Source organism: Mytilus galloprovincialis, chromosome 10 (assembly GCF_965363235.1).
Source record: "Mytilus galloprovincialis chromosome 10, xbMytGall1.hap1.1, whole genome shotgun sequence".
Lineage (NCBI taxonomy): Eukaryota > Metazoa > Mollusca > Bivalvia > Mytilida > Mytilidae > Mytilus > Mytilus galloprovincialis.
Window position 1 is genome coordinate 51,047,318 of NC_134847.1, and position 16,050 is coordinate 51,063,367.

Consider the following 16,050-nt stretch of genomic DNA (forward strand, 5'->3'; position numbering starts at 1 on the left):
TATGCATACATACCACATGCATTCCAACTTGAACATATAGCATATATATACATGCATACCAACTTGAACATATTTATTTACAGAATATTTGCACATTTTATTCTCGTTACTCTGCACTCGATCAATCATCTGTCCTGACTTTATTGACAAATTAAACAGAATAGTTCAATTTAAATAGTCTTATCAGGGATTCGAAAGATAAGTCATATCTCTTATATCCTTACTTATTTGTTTAAAGTTTAAAGGCATTTATTTTATCATAGAAACAGACAACCATTCTTTTGTAATAAAAATTGTATATCATTTTATATTGTGATCTTTATTAGAAATCAAACTATTACAAGCAAGCTAGGGAGGTCAATTTTATTGGGTTTTTTTTTAGAGGAGGTTACCCTTATGTTACATCTTAAGTCTAACAAATACTTTGGTAACATTTTTCTCAGGTGTACTTCTAAACAAATTGACTGGTCAGCAGCTTGTCATTGATGATTTATTTATGTCTGACACCTACTTCTTGTTTTTTCAATACTTTGCATCACAAGCATGTGTATATGTTTAACACTACATCCCATACATCTAAGCTTCTTGTATGTTCATAATAATGTGATTTTTAAAATATGTATGTCAAATTATGGTTTAACCTAGTTTTTGTGGTTCACAGAACATGGAGTGTTGTGGACACTAAATATTTTTTTTTCATTTTCAGTTTGCAGATGGGACTTTCAGGTGACACAGCATTGCCAAGAAATCGTGAAGCCTTAGAATTGAGGGCTATTCTACTTGGTCTACAAGGGGATGGATCATGGCCAATGACCTACAGACAAACAGGTGCAGACTTCAAAAGACCAAGTAACTTAGCTGAACAATTTTCAAGACCTGCTGCACATTTGCATCATCCACCCAGGTATATAATATATTGACTTCAGTAATGTTTTTTCATTGTCGAAAGGGAAATATATACAGTAATATATACTATATGAGAGCCATGGTGTACTGGCTATCGCATCCGACTACAAACACAAAGGTTCCTGGTTCAATCCCTGTGCTATTTAAATTAAATAACAGGAGTTGATATCCAGCTTCCAACAATATATCCAATTCTCACTGGCTATGAAACCTATAATTATTACTCCATGAGCCTATACTTCAAATTGTGAAAACACATTCAGGACTTGTTGAGCTTAAACTGTAGACTAACACATTCAGGACTGGTTGAGCTTAAACTGTAGACTTTGTATATTTGATATTTATACACATAGGTTTTGTACTGTGTTTGGTTGGAACAGGGAAAATGTAAAAGGCATAAATCGTCAAAAATATATTGTAAAATTTAAAGACTTTTTAACTATGCAAAATTGAAACCAAAAAAGATAAGTTAAACTATAAAATAAGATTGCATAGGATTAAACTCCATTCATTGTATACAATGTCATGTACACAAAGTAGATCATTTGAAGATTTTAAGTTTTAAATGTACATTAAAGATTCAAGTTATAAAATATAGCAGCTGCATAATTAAAAAACATATCAATTTATTAAATATTTTAGATTATTGATTCCTGCAGTGACATTCAGTTTCCCAGCAGTAACAAGTTTATTGAATTTTACTAAGTCAGATATACATACATAAATTTCATTTTCGTCAAATACTTTTGATATTAAAACGCCTGTCTGATTATTGATTTATTGAGTTGATCGGTTTTACCAAAGGAGTATAATAGGTATCCATGATGAGAAAGTGAACAACTTTTAACCTATACAGAAAGTTATTTATACAATTTCAATTTTAAAGCCCCTATCACACATAGAGGCCTTAAGTGTTAATCTTGTCTGTTTGTATGTCTGTCTGTCTGTATCTATGTATCTAACTTGATTTTTGTTTTTTTCCTTTGCTTTAATTTCCTCGAGCAAACATTATAAAACTTATACACAGTGCTCATTATTACAAATCACAGATCAAGTTTGCATTTGGGTAGCACCACTTTTACCATTCTAGAGTTACGCCCCTTTACAAATGAAAATAAATTGCCAATTTTTTTGTTTCCATTCTCTTACTCAAGTTTGCCTCAACTAAGTGTTATGAAATTTATATGCAATACTTATTACCACAAAACTCAGATCAAATTGGAATTTGTAGTACCACTTTTACCATTTTACAGTTGAATACCTTTCTATTATGTTATATGCAAGCTGGGGCATTGGGACACATTCTCCATTTATTTCTTTATTAAAAAAATAGTTGACGTTTTTATTGAATACTGTGTTTTCACATAAAAGAGTCTCTCTATAAAATTGAAATCATTTTAACCAGACACAATATAATGACTATTTCAACAACAAAAATATAATATCAGCAGTGAGTTTTTAAACTTGATTGAAAACCTTGTTGGAAAAAGAAACTAATTAGTCTCTGAAATAAGACCTAGAATGATTTGTTTTAAACATTGATTGTTTGATTTTTGTCTATTTTTCTTTACCTACTCACTGTAGCAAAATAATTTAAAATCTTTATTGAAATAAATTTCAAAATACTTTTAAAAAAGGTCAAGTTTCTCGTTGAGTCGAAAAAGTAATAAAAAGATAAATAGGTAGTAAAATAAAAGTCTATCGATATTCAATATACCAATGATTTTAATATTACAAGTACACCTGTATGCTTTTAGCAGGTATTATATTTAAATCCTTGAAAAGTATTTTAAAAATTGATTGAAATCTTTCAAATTATTTTTTTACCAGCCTAAACGGGTTTAGAGTTTCTTTTAAAGATATTGAGTTGTACAAAACTTTTGTTTTCCGTTGACATGTATGTCATTGTTTAGTTGATTGCTATTGATTGAATGCCCCGTTATATAATTTGTTTGAAAGTGTGAATAGTTTCCTTAATAAATTACTTTCTTGACTAAACCAATTAAATCTTTATTGTTAATAATTTTGTTGCAGATCAATGATAAAGAAAATAATAGTTTAAAACCAGCTGAAAGTATGGTTCACCTTTTTTTTTTTTGTAAATGACAATGTTTTTAGTGACACGCTATATAGTACATAAGATAAAATAAGGAGATTTGATGTAATTGCTCATCAGACAACTTATTGAACTTTCCAACAGAATCCAAATAAAGCTGATTTAAGCAACCATAGGTAACTGCACAACCTTCAACAATGAGCAAAAGCCACACCATATATAATAGACCGTGATATGACAAAGTGTGAAACAATTCAAATGAAAAAACCAAAAGTCTGATTTATGGCAAAACAATAAATGAAAAAAACAGAAATGACAGACATTAATCAATGACACCCACTGAATTACACTCAAGTTAGCATACAACCCTCCCCGAACCTGGGATAGTGATGTACGGCACAACATATAAATGTTGTAGCGGAGGGTACATTAAGTTTTACCCTTGACTGTCTGTACATACATGTACATCCAAAAATTGGTTTCCGTTCTCTAATGTTAGTTTGCCTCAACCAAATGTTATGAACCATATACACAATGCTTATTACCATAAAATAGAAATCAAGTTTGAACTTTGGGTGGTGTCATTTTTTACTATTCTAGAGCTGTGCCCCTTTACAAATGGTTAAATTGCTGAATTTTTCTTTTCCGTTTTCTTATTTGAGTAAAATTGCCTCCATCAAATGTTATGAAATTATACACAATGCTTTTTACCATATAAAACATAGATTCTATAAGTTTAAATTTTGGTGGTGTCACTTGTACTGTTCTAGAGTTATGCTCCTTTACAAATTGAAAAATTGCTGATTTTTTTGTTTCCTTGCTCTAACTTTAGTTTTCTTCAACTAAACATTATTAAACATATACAAAATGCTTATAACCACTAAATACAGATCAAGTTTGAATTTTGTTGGCGTCACTTTTACAGTTCTTGAGTTATATCCCTTTATAAAGTTATATGCAAGAGGGGGCATCATCTTTGTCCCATGGACACATTCCCAATCAATCATACATGTACTATTATATTAGTTTTGAAGTCAAGAAGATCATGAACATTATTCCCAGTATTGCCATTGCCTAGAGGACAGCATTGATATATATAATTTATATTTTTTCACTCGATATTTTACAATGTTCTATGTACAATTCCCAGGGTTATTGTCACAATTTCATGTTTGTTTTGCAAATAATCTATCAGAAACTAAATCATCAGATTAACTTTTTTAACCTCGAAACCAATTAATTTGATTTTAAAATCATTGATGTCAAAATATTGAAATATACAACAGTGATGGCTTAGTACCACCCGATATCTAATATATAACGGGACAAGGTATGGGAAATTGATTTTATTGGAAATCGTCAAATAGTGACGTAGAAAATTATATCCCAACTCAACAATTCATATTTCCTATCAATTTTTATTAAATGATTAATAATGTCCCTCAGTCAAAGTTTCATAATAAGTCATGTTAAGAGGCTATTTATACTAATGAAAAGGATGGAAATTGAAAAAATGATAAAATAGATCAATATACTATTATTCCAGAATTAATATTGATACTAGGCTGATTGTTAAGAATAAGGTATTAAGAGAGTGTAAATTATTTCAATCTTAGCAACAAGTTGCAAACTTAACAATTTAAGTCACTTTGCTTGGAAACCACAGCCAGTGCTGTGACCTTGGAACAGTATATATGTTTCTACTGTGACATAATTAGGTTTTAAAGCCTAACAATGAATAGTGAGAAAATAATTGAAAATAATATTGATGAATTTATTGTTATTTCTTTTACAGAAACCAAAGTCAGCGTATATTATCCTCCGACAAGCTTGAAGATTCAGTACAGTCACTCAGGTCATATTTAGGTAGATCACTAGGTAATGAATTTTCTTATTTTTTTTTACTAAAAAAAAGAAAAAATTATTTGCAAATGAATGTTTTCAAGACCTGAATTTCCAGTGTAATTAAAAATACACCCCAGCTGTGTGATAAACCAACACTACATTTTTCATCAAATAAATTTCTATCATTTTTGTCCCATATGCATCCACAACTAAAGTTTCACAATGGGAGACATAGAAATTCTAATTGAGCTGTATTATTAGTTATTTGTATTAAGATTCATATTTCTGAAGATAGAAGAGATGGATAATCTAAATCTTGTAACCAGCTGTCTAATGGCCTGAGGTTTCTGTATGGCAAATGTTCATCACCTAAACCAAAATTACCTCATTTTGATGGAGCATTTAAAATGTATAGAAATTTGTTTTTTTTTAACATTTGATTTTTGTTTTTCTGTCATAATGACTTATAGGACAACTAAGTTTGGTATAATGATTCATTTCAAGTCATACTTGTATGTCAATTAGGTCCATTTCTCAGATACAATTAGTAATAGGCCAACTATGATTGGTATATACATGTAGATTGATTGTTAAGTGTTCATGTTCATCTGACTGTGACCTCATATTCAAGGTTTATTGTTAAGCAATACGTTTTTCATAATTAGGTATCTTTATTGAAATACTCTTATTCATCTCAATTTTCATGTACTGTAAGAATATTGTGGCATCATTCAAACACTCTGGCAGGTAGATAAATGGCTAGACAAAAATAGGTAAAACACAAGCTCTATCTTGATTTTAATGATTTTCAAAATTGGTATTGGATTTTTTCCTAAAGTTTATGCATTTTTTTGTATCTTGTACAGAGTCAAAGAGAGATAAACATATTGTGAATTAATTGTGAACTCATGGTTTAGTTGTTTATTACTGATAAAATAATCTGATGTGATGTTTTTTTTTGCAGATAACAATAATGGAGTTCCACTTCTTACTAGAAGACGTGCCAAACATAAGGAAGGAGATGTTGATAGTGTGAAACGAAGTAAATATGCAAGAGAGCCAACTGATGAAGATTTTAGAAGGCATCGGTCACAACGACCTCATACAAATACACCAACAAGAGATCAAGGTATTGTCAAGGTCAATTTACCAGATGAAGAGGAAGAGGCTGAAATTGATGAGCACTGTTTGGATGCAAAGTCAAGTTCAAGGGATGATGGGTATCACAGTGTTTCACAAGGTGATAGTTGCAGTTTTATTTTAGGCCCACGCAACTGGACACCTGTCAATTCCCAAACACCTGCCGAAGAAGTGCTTCAACCAAAAACACCATCGGTTGATAAAAAAAAGATGGTAGACAAAGGTAGCATTGATTTTGAGGATAGTGAGGACGAAGGTTTAGATGGTGAGGGGATAGTTGTAGGTTTTGCTCAGGATAGTGATGATTCAGATGTAGAAATTATATATAGTACTGGTAGCCATATAGAAGTGCCTGATAATACGCTAGATACGGTGGAGGGTTTCCATAGTAATGATATTAGTGTTCAAACTCATTCTGTTAAATCTTTATCACCTGATTTAATATTATCAAATCATGACAATTTATCAAATAAAGTAACTAATGAAATACAACAGGAAGTGAAAAGTGCAATAGTTCAGCCGGAAATAGATTCAAAACAAGATATTGGTGAAATTTCTGGTCATAATTTAATAAATATAAAAAAGAATTTGTCTGAATATATTCAGAATGAGTCAAATTTAAATGTAAATAATGTTGTAGCGACAGATTGTGATGATATAGCCTATGGATCTGACCCAGAATTCATAGCAAGTGATGGAGAGAGTGTCGATGATGTTATTGAAAATGAGGTCAAATTAATTCAAAATCAAAAAAGCATTTCATCTCAAGATGAAAGTCTTGGAGGTGTCAAACCTGGTAGTGCTTCATCACACAAACAAACAATGTCAAGGGCATCCAGCATGCACAGCACTTTTGCACATGATGATGACCAATCATCTGTCACTATTTTACCACATGACCAAGACCTGATATCAGTTGATGTCAAGTCTGCTAAATCACCAACTCAGTCAGTCTCTGATCAAAGCATTGCACAAGAACATGTTGGTGAGTCACAAATCACTGACCTTATTGCACCTACAGCTGAAGCTGAATCACAAACACTGGTGAAGGATACAGACTCACTGGCCACAGGAGATGATGTCACTTCAACTGTTATGTCCATGGGAGAGGATACTACTTCTGTCACTCAACAGCTCACAGGTACAATATTAAAAATGTTTGTTTTTATGAAACTGGAGGGATGCAAGGGAATTGACAGCTTAAGACAAAGGGGGTAGAAAGAGAGTCTGTAAGGGATAATGGGCGAGGGTGGGTAAAGGTATTTATAAAAAATCAAATGGTATTAAAAATGGAAAAGAGTTAAAAGAAGCTAGCAGTATATGTCAGTGTCAGTGACACAAATAAAAATGCAAAAGAAAATCTAATGCTTAACATACGGCAGGATGAATTTAGGTGCTCCAGAAGGGTTAAAGCAGATCCTCTTCATCACGAAACCTAATTGTGTTGTTCAGTTTCCTGATCAGTCTCAGTCAACACCAGTGGAATAAAAAATGTTACATAGTCTAACATAAATTTACAAACTAGTACTAAAAAAGTATTCAAACTCTATATTGATGAACCAATAGACAACTTAAATCACAGATTTATTAAGGAAAAAAACAATTATATATAACAATGTTTGTATCAAGGAATACTACCAGCTCAAAGTTATAACTAATGATGAATTTGCTGGTTGGATTCTTATATTGGTGACTACGGTACTCTTTGGAGGAGCTTATAATCAAATTTTTTTTGTGACACTAGTTCAAGATGACACATTATGCCAAATAATGAGTGGTATAAGGGTCACAAATTAAAGCTTGCCAGTCTAACTGTTTCATTTTTTTTTCTGAAATTGGAAAATGTTTTATTAATGATATGTTTTGTTTTTCTTTCAATTTGCTAGATATTCATGGTGATGATGAAGAAAGTAGAGGTATGTATCTAATTTTCTATTAAGACTTACATTATTTTTTAACTCTATCAATTATTATTTATTCACACATAATCTAAGGAATGATGAATATTTATTGAATAGAGTTAAGATTTTCCCAGAATATTTGGAAAAATAGTGAGTTTAAAAAAAATAATCTAATGGGTAAAGTTTTACATTATTGAGAATATCCTACATTCTTATATTTCTATTTCAGATAAACTAGGGGAGATAATTGACCCAAGACTGTAAGTTTATGTGTCTGATAGTGAAGTTAGAACATGTTAATTTTATAAAGCTATGTTTGAAAGTTAAAAAGTAAAAGTCCTATATTATTAGCTCACCTGGCCCAAAGGGCCAAGTGAGCTTTTCTCATCACTTGGCGTCCGTCGTCCGTCGTCCGTCGTCGTCCGGCGTTAGCTTTTACAAAAATCTTCTCCTCTGAAACTACTGGGCCAAATCAAACCAATCTTGGCCACAATCATCATTGGGGTATCTAGTTTAAAAAATGTGTGGCGTGACCCGGTCAACCAACCAAGATGGCCGCCATGGCTAAAAATAGAACATAGGGGTAAAATGCAGTTTTTGGCTTATAACTCAAAAACCAAAGCATTTAGAGGAAATCTGACATGGGGTAAAAATGTTTATCAGGTCAAGATCTATCTGCCCTGAAATTTTCAGATGAATCGGTCAACCTGTTGTTGGGTTGCTGCCCCTGAATTGGTAATTGTAAGGAAATTTTGCTGTTTTTGGTTATTATCTTGAATATTATTATAGATAGAGATAAACTGTAAACAGCAATAATGTTCAGCAAAGTTAGATTTACAAATAAGTCAACATGACCGAAATGGTCAGTTGACCCCTTTAGGAGTTATTGCCCTTTATAGTCAATTTTTAACCATTTTTCATAAATCTAAGGAATCTTTTACAAAAATCTTCTCCTCTGAAACTACTTGGCCAAATTAATCCAAACTTGGCCACAATCATCTTTGGGGTATCTAGTTTAAAAAATGTGTGGCGTGACCCGGTCAACCAACCAAGATGGTCGCCACTGCTAAAAATAGAACATAGGGGTAAAATGCAGTGTTTGGCTTATAACTCAAAAACCAAAGCATTTTGAGGAAATCTGACAAGGGATAAAAATGTTCATCAGGTCAAGATCTATCTGCCTTGAAATTTTCAGATGAATTGGACAAGCTGTTGTTGGGTTGCTGCCCCTGAATTGGTAATTGTAAGGAAATTTTGCTGTTTTTGGTTATTATCTTGAATATTATTATAGATAGAGATAAACTGTAAACAGCAATAATGTTCATCAAAGTTAGATTTACAAATAAGTCAACATGACCGAAATGGTCAGTTGACCCCTTTAGGAGTTATTGCCCTTTATAGTCAATTTTTAACCATTTTTCATAAATCTAAGTAATCTTTTACAAAAATCTTCTCCTCTGAAACTACTGGGCCAAATTAATCCAAACTTGGCCACAATCATCTTTGGGGTATCTAGTTTGAAAAATGTGTCCGTTGACCTGGCCATTCAACCAAGATGGCCGCCACGGCTAAAATTATAACAGGGGTAAAATGTAGATTTTGGCTTATAACTCTGAAACCAAAGCATTTAGAGCAAATCTGACAAGAAGATAAAATGTTAATCAAGTCAATATCTATCTGCCCTGAAATTTTCAGATGAATTGGACAATCGGTTGTTGGGTTGCTGCCCTCCAATTGGTAATTTTTAAAGAAATTTTGCCGTTTTTGGTTATTATCTTGAATACTATTATAGATAGAGATAAACTGTAAACAGCAATAATGTTCAGCAAAGTAAGATCTACAAATAAGTCAACATGACCTAAATGGTCAATTGACCCCTTAAGGAGTTATTGCCCTTAATAGTCAATTTTTAACAATTTTCATTAATTTGGTAAATTTATGTAAATTTTTACCAAATATTTTTCTCTGTTACTAATGGGCAAGGTTTATTATAGATATAATTGTAAAAAGCAAGAACATTCAGTAAAGTAAGAACTTCAAACACATCACCATCACCAAAATACAATTTTGTCATGAATCCATTTGTGTCCTTTGTTTAATATGCACATAGACCAAGGTGAGCGACACAGGCTCTTTAGAGCCTCTAGTTTTCATATTGTTTGAATGCTAAATCTGGTAATTTATTCAAGGAAAAAGAAAAAGATAAGGTGCTTACGTTTTCAGTATTAGTTGTACTTGTTGATACAATTTCTGGCAAAAAACTGTTTGGTAATTATTTCTGTAAAATTGTCAATTTTGTTGTTCACAAAACATTCAATTGAAAATAGAACCTTTTCTAAGATGCTTGAGGTCTTCTTTAGCTAAAAACTATGTATTTGCTGCCACATGCTCGGTTACAAAGAAGTTTGCTATAGGAATATAATTATAATGTTTTACATTTGAAAATATTTCTATAACAGGCCTCGAGATGACAGAGGAAGAATTGAGATGATTGGTAAGTACATTTGTCACAATGAAACTACTGTACACAAGGTGATAGACTCATGGAGAAAATGTTTGGTTTGGGGATCAATGGTTTTCAGTTTTCTTGGTATAAAAGTATCTGTATTTAAAGCATAGACTGTAGATGAGTGATTGTTCTGTTTTAAGTTTTTCATGAGCTAATTGAATGGCACACATGTTAATTTAAGGTTAAGTAACTTGAATCATGATATTTGATGGTTTATTTAATTCTAGTTATCCATGATCAATTGATGATAGACAGTCTTGTGTTATTCTAGGCAAAGATTTATAAGTTAATTTAAATTGTCATATTGAAATGAATAAACTTCTTTGATGATTTTTGGAAAACAAATATTTTGTTGAATGACTTTTAATGAACAATACTGTATAACTTTGATATTTTAAATGTGTTACCCAATTCTTTGGCTAAAATATATTTGCCTCGTTTAATTTTCATATAGTTTTGACAAAACCTTAATTACAGGTATTTTGCTTTATATATTATCACACTATTGCAAACTTATTTTATCATACAGGGAATGACTTCAAATTTGATTTTGAAATTTTAGGGACAAGTAGAAACAACTGATTTACTTAAATACTGGGATAACCCCAAATTTCAATGACACATAAAAATAAAATTAGACTAGTGCAATGATAATGCAGAAATTTTGCATGTCTCAAAGTAGATGTCTAATCCCTCCGTGCAGAATTTCAAGTGCAAGTACATGTAATTGTCAACTTATTTCATGAAGTTTTATGAAGTAAATCTTGTACAAGTAAAATGTAATCAACTATTTGAAACTTTTGTTTACTTTTTTGATCCATAAAATGTGTCTTGTAGAAGATTTACCGACTGTGCAAGGGCTCTATAGCCAGTCATGGTTGTTAATAACTTCCATCATCATGCAGAAGATTTACATGTTCTTTGTTTTAAATTATAGTCTACATAAAGGATGTATGATTAATATAAACAGGTAGCATGATGCACTAATTTTTATTTTTTAAGATCCTATATATATTTTAAAACAGATCGCATTGAAGTTATCTTCTTTTGATTGTTTTGTTGTAAATTATGTCATTTTATTCACTAATGTGTAAAATATTCACTATGAACTTAAAATAGATCAGAACACTTATTACACAAATCCTGTTTATTATGAATGTACTATATTTTTATAATTTAGACATATTTATGTTATTTGCCTTTCAGATAATGACGATTTAAATCTCCACTTTACTAAAACTAGTACTCCTTTTCCTCCCCCTACTCCAACCAATGCATTTGATGTATCTGAGTCGTCTGCTAGTAATAACTGGTCCCCTGTTAAAGATGAATCAATAAAACTGCAAAGTGCAGAAAATCAAATGGTTCCAGATTCAACTCAAGAAACAGTTTCTCCTGTAACAGAAGAAAAGCAAATAAATTTGTCAGAAAATAATTCAGTTAGTTCAATAATTCTTGAAAAGAAATTTTCTTCAAAAGAGACTGTAAAAAATGAGTCCCCAGCAATTTCTAATGGGGTAATTCCTTCACCTTCTCCTACATATGTTCAGGAACAAAAACAAGATTCTGTTCAATCACATGCATACAAACAGGAACAAGAAGATACAGTTCAGTCACATGTCAATAATCAGAAACAGGAAGATCTAAAAGACAAAATATTAAAACCTGAATCAAAAATGAGTGAAATTGAGTCAATTCATGCTGAAATAGAGGAACGAATCAAATCTTCATCACCATCAAGTTTGAGAGAACGATCCCCTAGTCAAAATTCTATGACAAAAGATGAATCTAGTCTTAACGTATCAAATATCAAACCTGAATCTACTAAGGGAGATGAATCTGGAATCAAAATAAAAATAAATGCTAAAGAATCAGAGACTGCTGTTTTAGTAAAGGGAGATAATTTAGATGAAACACCAACAGATAATAATTCAGACAACAGTGCAGGTTATATTTGCGTACATTTTTTACTTTTGAAAATTGCTGTCATTTCAGTTAATATTTAACCTGCTGCTTATTTAATGATACTCACTGAAATCTAATTTTATTTTTTATCACTGAATTTTATTTTTTCCAGAAGAAATTGACATTTTCCATGTTTTTGTAGATAACTGATTTATTTTCATGCACAGCAGTGTGTTAGACTTATAATTCACAAATTAATGTATTTTGTTTTTCTCCTGTTTATACTGATTTAAGTTTATTTTTTAATTTAGATTTAAAATGTGTAGATCACATTTAGTATCTTTTCATTTTAAGTTTCATTTTCACAATTGTTCAATCCTGCATTAAACTAAATATGACAACAAAACCAAAAGGACCCAAACAGACCAAAGTTATCTTAAAGGTCAACTCTGCATAAGGGAATTGCAACTTAAAGTTAAGTACAATAAAGAAATCATTGACCATGTAAAATGAAAATACATAAAAAAAAAATATCTTATTTTATCAGCGTCTGGCCATTTACCCAGAGGATTTGATACTTCATCAGCAGTGGCATTCTCAGTGTATATAATCTTTTGCTAACAAGTAACAATTTGTGTTTCTGAAAATTAACATGCCATATATGTCATAACTTTTGAATGCATTTTAAATATGTAACAATATTATTTTAGAATGTTGTCATTCAGTTGATTTTCTGCATTTTTATACTGCGGTATATAAAAAAAAAAAACTATGCTTGATGGGAAGCCATTCATTTTACCAGAAGTAAAGTTTAGAAAGTGATGCCACATGATATTTATAGGATATATAGAAATTGTTATACTGTAAATTCAAGGTTTTTATTATTTCTTAAAAATGCAACAGGGTTATAGTCGTGATAATTTTTTTGAAAATATATTAATTAAACAGGATTTTTCTCAATATTGCAAAAATTAAAATCACATATTAGTCTAGAATGACAAAATTGCATTAATAAAAGCACGCAATAATTTACAGTATACAATTCTAATGCAATTTTTGTGAACCATAATATTTATTTTCATTGGCCTAAAATAACAGTCAAATCTGCAATTGATATAAAATTGTCATGGCAATGGAGTGAGATGCCATATTAAATTCCTGGAAACAACACAGTACCAAATTTAATGAAATATTATCAAATGGAACAGAACTTTTTCTTTTGTATAACCCTTATGTACTAAAACATGCATGAAGTTTCACAGATTTTTTTTTTTTTTTTTTTTTTTTTTTTTATACATTTTTACAGTTTTCCCAGCTTAAATGTATTGATTTATTTCATAATTGAACAGTACTGTAGTTGAAGAGTTGCTGCTGTCAATTGGGGAATTGATGGCAAATTCAAATTCATTTGCTCTGTTCAGTATCAATAGTAAAAATGTATTTGCAACTGTCAAATCTCCAGTTGACAGCAGCAACTCTTCAACTACAGTACTGTTATTCCCTAATTTTATTACCTAATGCATTGATTGCTATTATATATCATACAGCTGTTTTCTTGAAATTTCAACTTTATAGGGATAAAAGCTGAATGGTAGTAACTGTATTAGTCCTCTTAGTGTAAAAAGTTACAATACATCTAATTCAGATCATTGTTTATTTGTTAATAGAAATTCCACATCCAACAACACCCAGATCTACTGATATAGCTACTGAAGATAAAGTATCACCAAGACCTAGGTCAGAATCTTCTTCTAAACTAGGTTAGTACAAAACTGTAGACATAGTGTGATGAGTAAAAAAACTAACCTAAAACAGTACTTAAACATGTTGTAATCACCCAGTGTAAAGTAAATAGTCTACTGGTACGCAAACAAGTGCTGGACAAATTGACCACTTTGTGTAAAATAAACGTCCAACAACTAATACATGCTAGCTAGTGCTGGAGAAGATCATACCAGTGATCAATGTCACAAAGAATGACAAAGAGAAGCAAATTTGAAGCAGGTTGAACTATGAAATACACTTTTTGACATAGTTATTTCATAAACTTACTCAATACTCTGAAGTACTAGATTTGTGCTTAAAAACGCTCAACTCCAGTATTTTGACTGTTTGATTATTGGAATTCTGAGTCCAAGTACAATTTGCATACTTTAAATAACTACAAGGCGTTGAACAACAGTAAGGGGGGTAATGTGGATTCTTCTGAATTGGTCAAACGACCTGGTGGTCGCTAAGCATACACCATTGAGGAGTAAGAGGAAATATTTAGAGGCAGAATATTTTGTCTGGATAGGATAATAGGGTGAAGGTTGGCACCTGTTAAAACATTTAAATCCGCTGCATATGTTTCCACCTGTCCTAAGTCAGGTGAACCTGTTGTTTAGTGGTTATCGTTTTATTGATGTTATTCATAAGTGTTCCTTGTTTCTCGTTTTTTTTTTTTTATAGATTAAACTGTTGGTTTTCCTGTTTGAATGGTTTTACACTAGTAGTATCTGAGGGCCTTTATAGCTTTGCTACTTTACTTTCATTGTTTGATTAAATATATTTATTAATAAACAAATTTAGGTGAGAAGATTGAGGAAGATGTTGACCCAGAAACATTGGTATCCATTGTTGAAGATAAGTTTGCCCAGAAAAAGGCAGAGTTACCTACCATGCCTACTATACCAGATTACCTTAAACCAAAAACTCAATCAAAACAACAGTCAAAACCACAAGCTAAAAAGGTAAAACATTTACAATATTGTTACGAGTATAATAGGTTTAAAAATTCTTGCATTAAGATAAAGTAGATTTAGTAATTTGTGTGGTGCATTTATTATTGTTTTTTTGATTTAACAAATTGAAGATAAGTATTGCATTTTAAAGAAATGTAGCATATATATAATGCTATCAAATTGGAAATGGGAAGTGTTTTACCTGTAGCAATTTTCGCAATAATAAAAAAAAATCACAAAAAAATCTGAATTGTCAGCAGTAAATGAGAAGTCTAATTGAATTAACTTTTGGTAGATGTTTTCTATCTATCTTGGATGTAATTTTGTTAACTTTCTAAAATCTTAGATGTAATTTTGTTAACTTTCTAAAATCTTAGATGTAATTTTGTTAACTTTCTAAAATCTTAGATGTAATTTTGTTAACTTTCTAAAATCTTAGATGTAATTTTGTATTAAAACTTTCTAAAACTGTTAATATGCTTTATTGTGGCATTCATCAATAGTTTTAGGTGTTGATTTTGATGTATTAGGGTTTTTTTCTGTGACATTGCTAATTTATACTTTACCATTCTCTCTAGTAATGTAATTTCTATGTTTGTTTTTGATATTTTGATTTTTTTGGTAGATTTGTTTTCTTATAGTAGAACATATGACAATGTTTCTTTGCTCTGTCTAATAACATACTATTTACTCAATTATTTCAAATGATCCTTCATTCCTAGGAATGAAAATGTTTTTTGCTTCTTTTTTTTTGTTTTAAGAGTTAAAGCTTTAACAATAATCGTGATAATGAAATAATAATTTACTTAAAAGTATTCAAAGTAGAATGGTGTTTGTGGTAGTATGTAGACAGTAGATTTGTATTAATACTTAACAGGATCAGAAAAAGAAAGGACAAATTACAAAAGTTAAAAAGGAAGAAAAGACAACAAAGACCCCTGCCGATGTCTCTAAAGCTATAGATATAACATCTGTACAACCTGAAGAACAGGACGAGGTCGGTATAGGGTTTTGAAAAGCATTACTGTGAAGTATTTTATTTGCTAAGATTACATTTTGTAATGT

The 16,050-nt window shown here is 30.9% G+C and overlaps 1 protein-coding gene across 4 annotated transcripts in view; it reads left to right on the forward strand.

The window, feature by feature from the left end:
- LOC143047767 (uncharacterized) overlaps positions 1–16,050 on the forward strand; it is a 35,105-nt gene that overhangs the window by 5,893 nt on the left and 13,162 nt on the right. Inside the window, exons 4-13 of one of the 4 annotated variants that reach the window (XM_076221013.1) lie at positions 707–904; positions 4,758–4,840; positions 5,772–7,088; positions 7,834–7,863; positions 8,078–8,108; positions 10,308–10,342; positions 11,564–12,304; positions 13,930–14,022; positions 14,834–14,994; positions 15,863–15,982. In XM_076221013.1, the coding sequence (XP_076077128.1) occupies positions 707–904; positions 4,758–4,840; positions 5,772–7,088; positions 7,834–7,863; positions 8,078–8,108; positions 10,308–10,342; positions 11,564–12,304; positions 13,930–14,022; positions 14,834–14,994; positions 15,863–15,982 (2,809 nt within the window). The remainder of the gene's footprint in view (positions 1–706; positions 905–4,757; positions 4,841–5,771; positions 7,089–7,833; positions 7,864–8,077; positions 8,109–10,307; positions 10,343–11,563; positions 12,305–13,929; positions 14,023–14,833; positions 14,995–15,862; positions 15,983–16,050) is intronic. The other 3 variants (XM_076221016.1, XM_076221014.1, XM_076221017.1) reach the window with 3 other exon arrangements.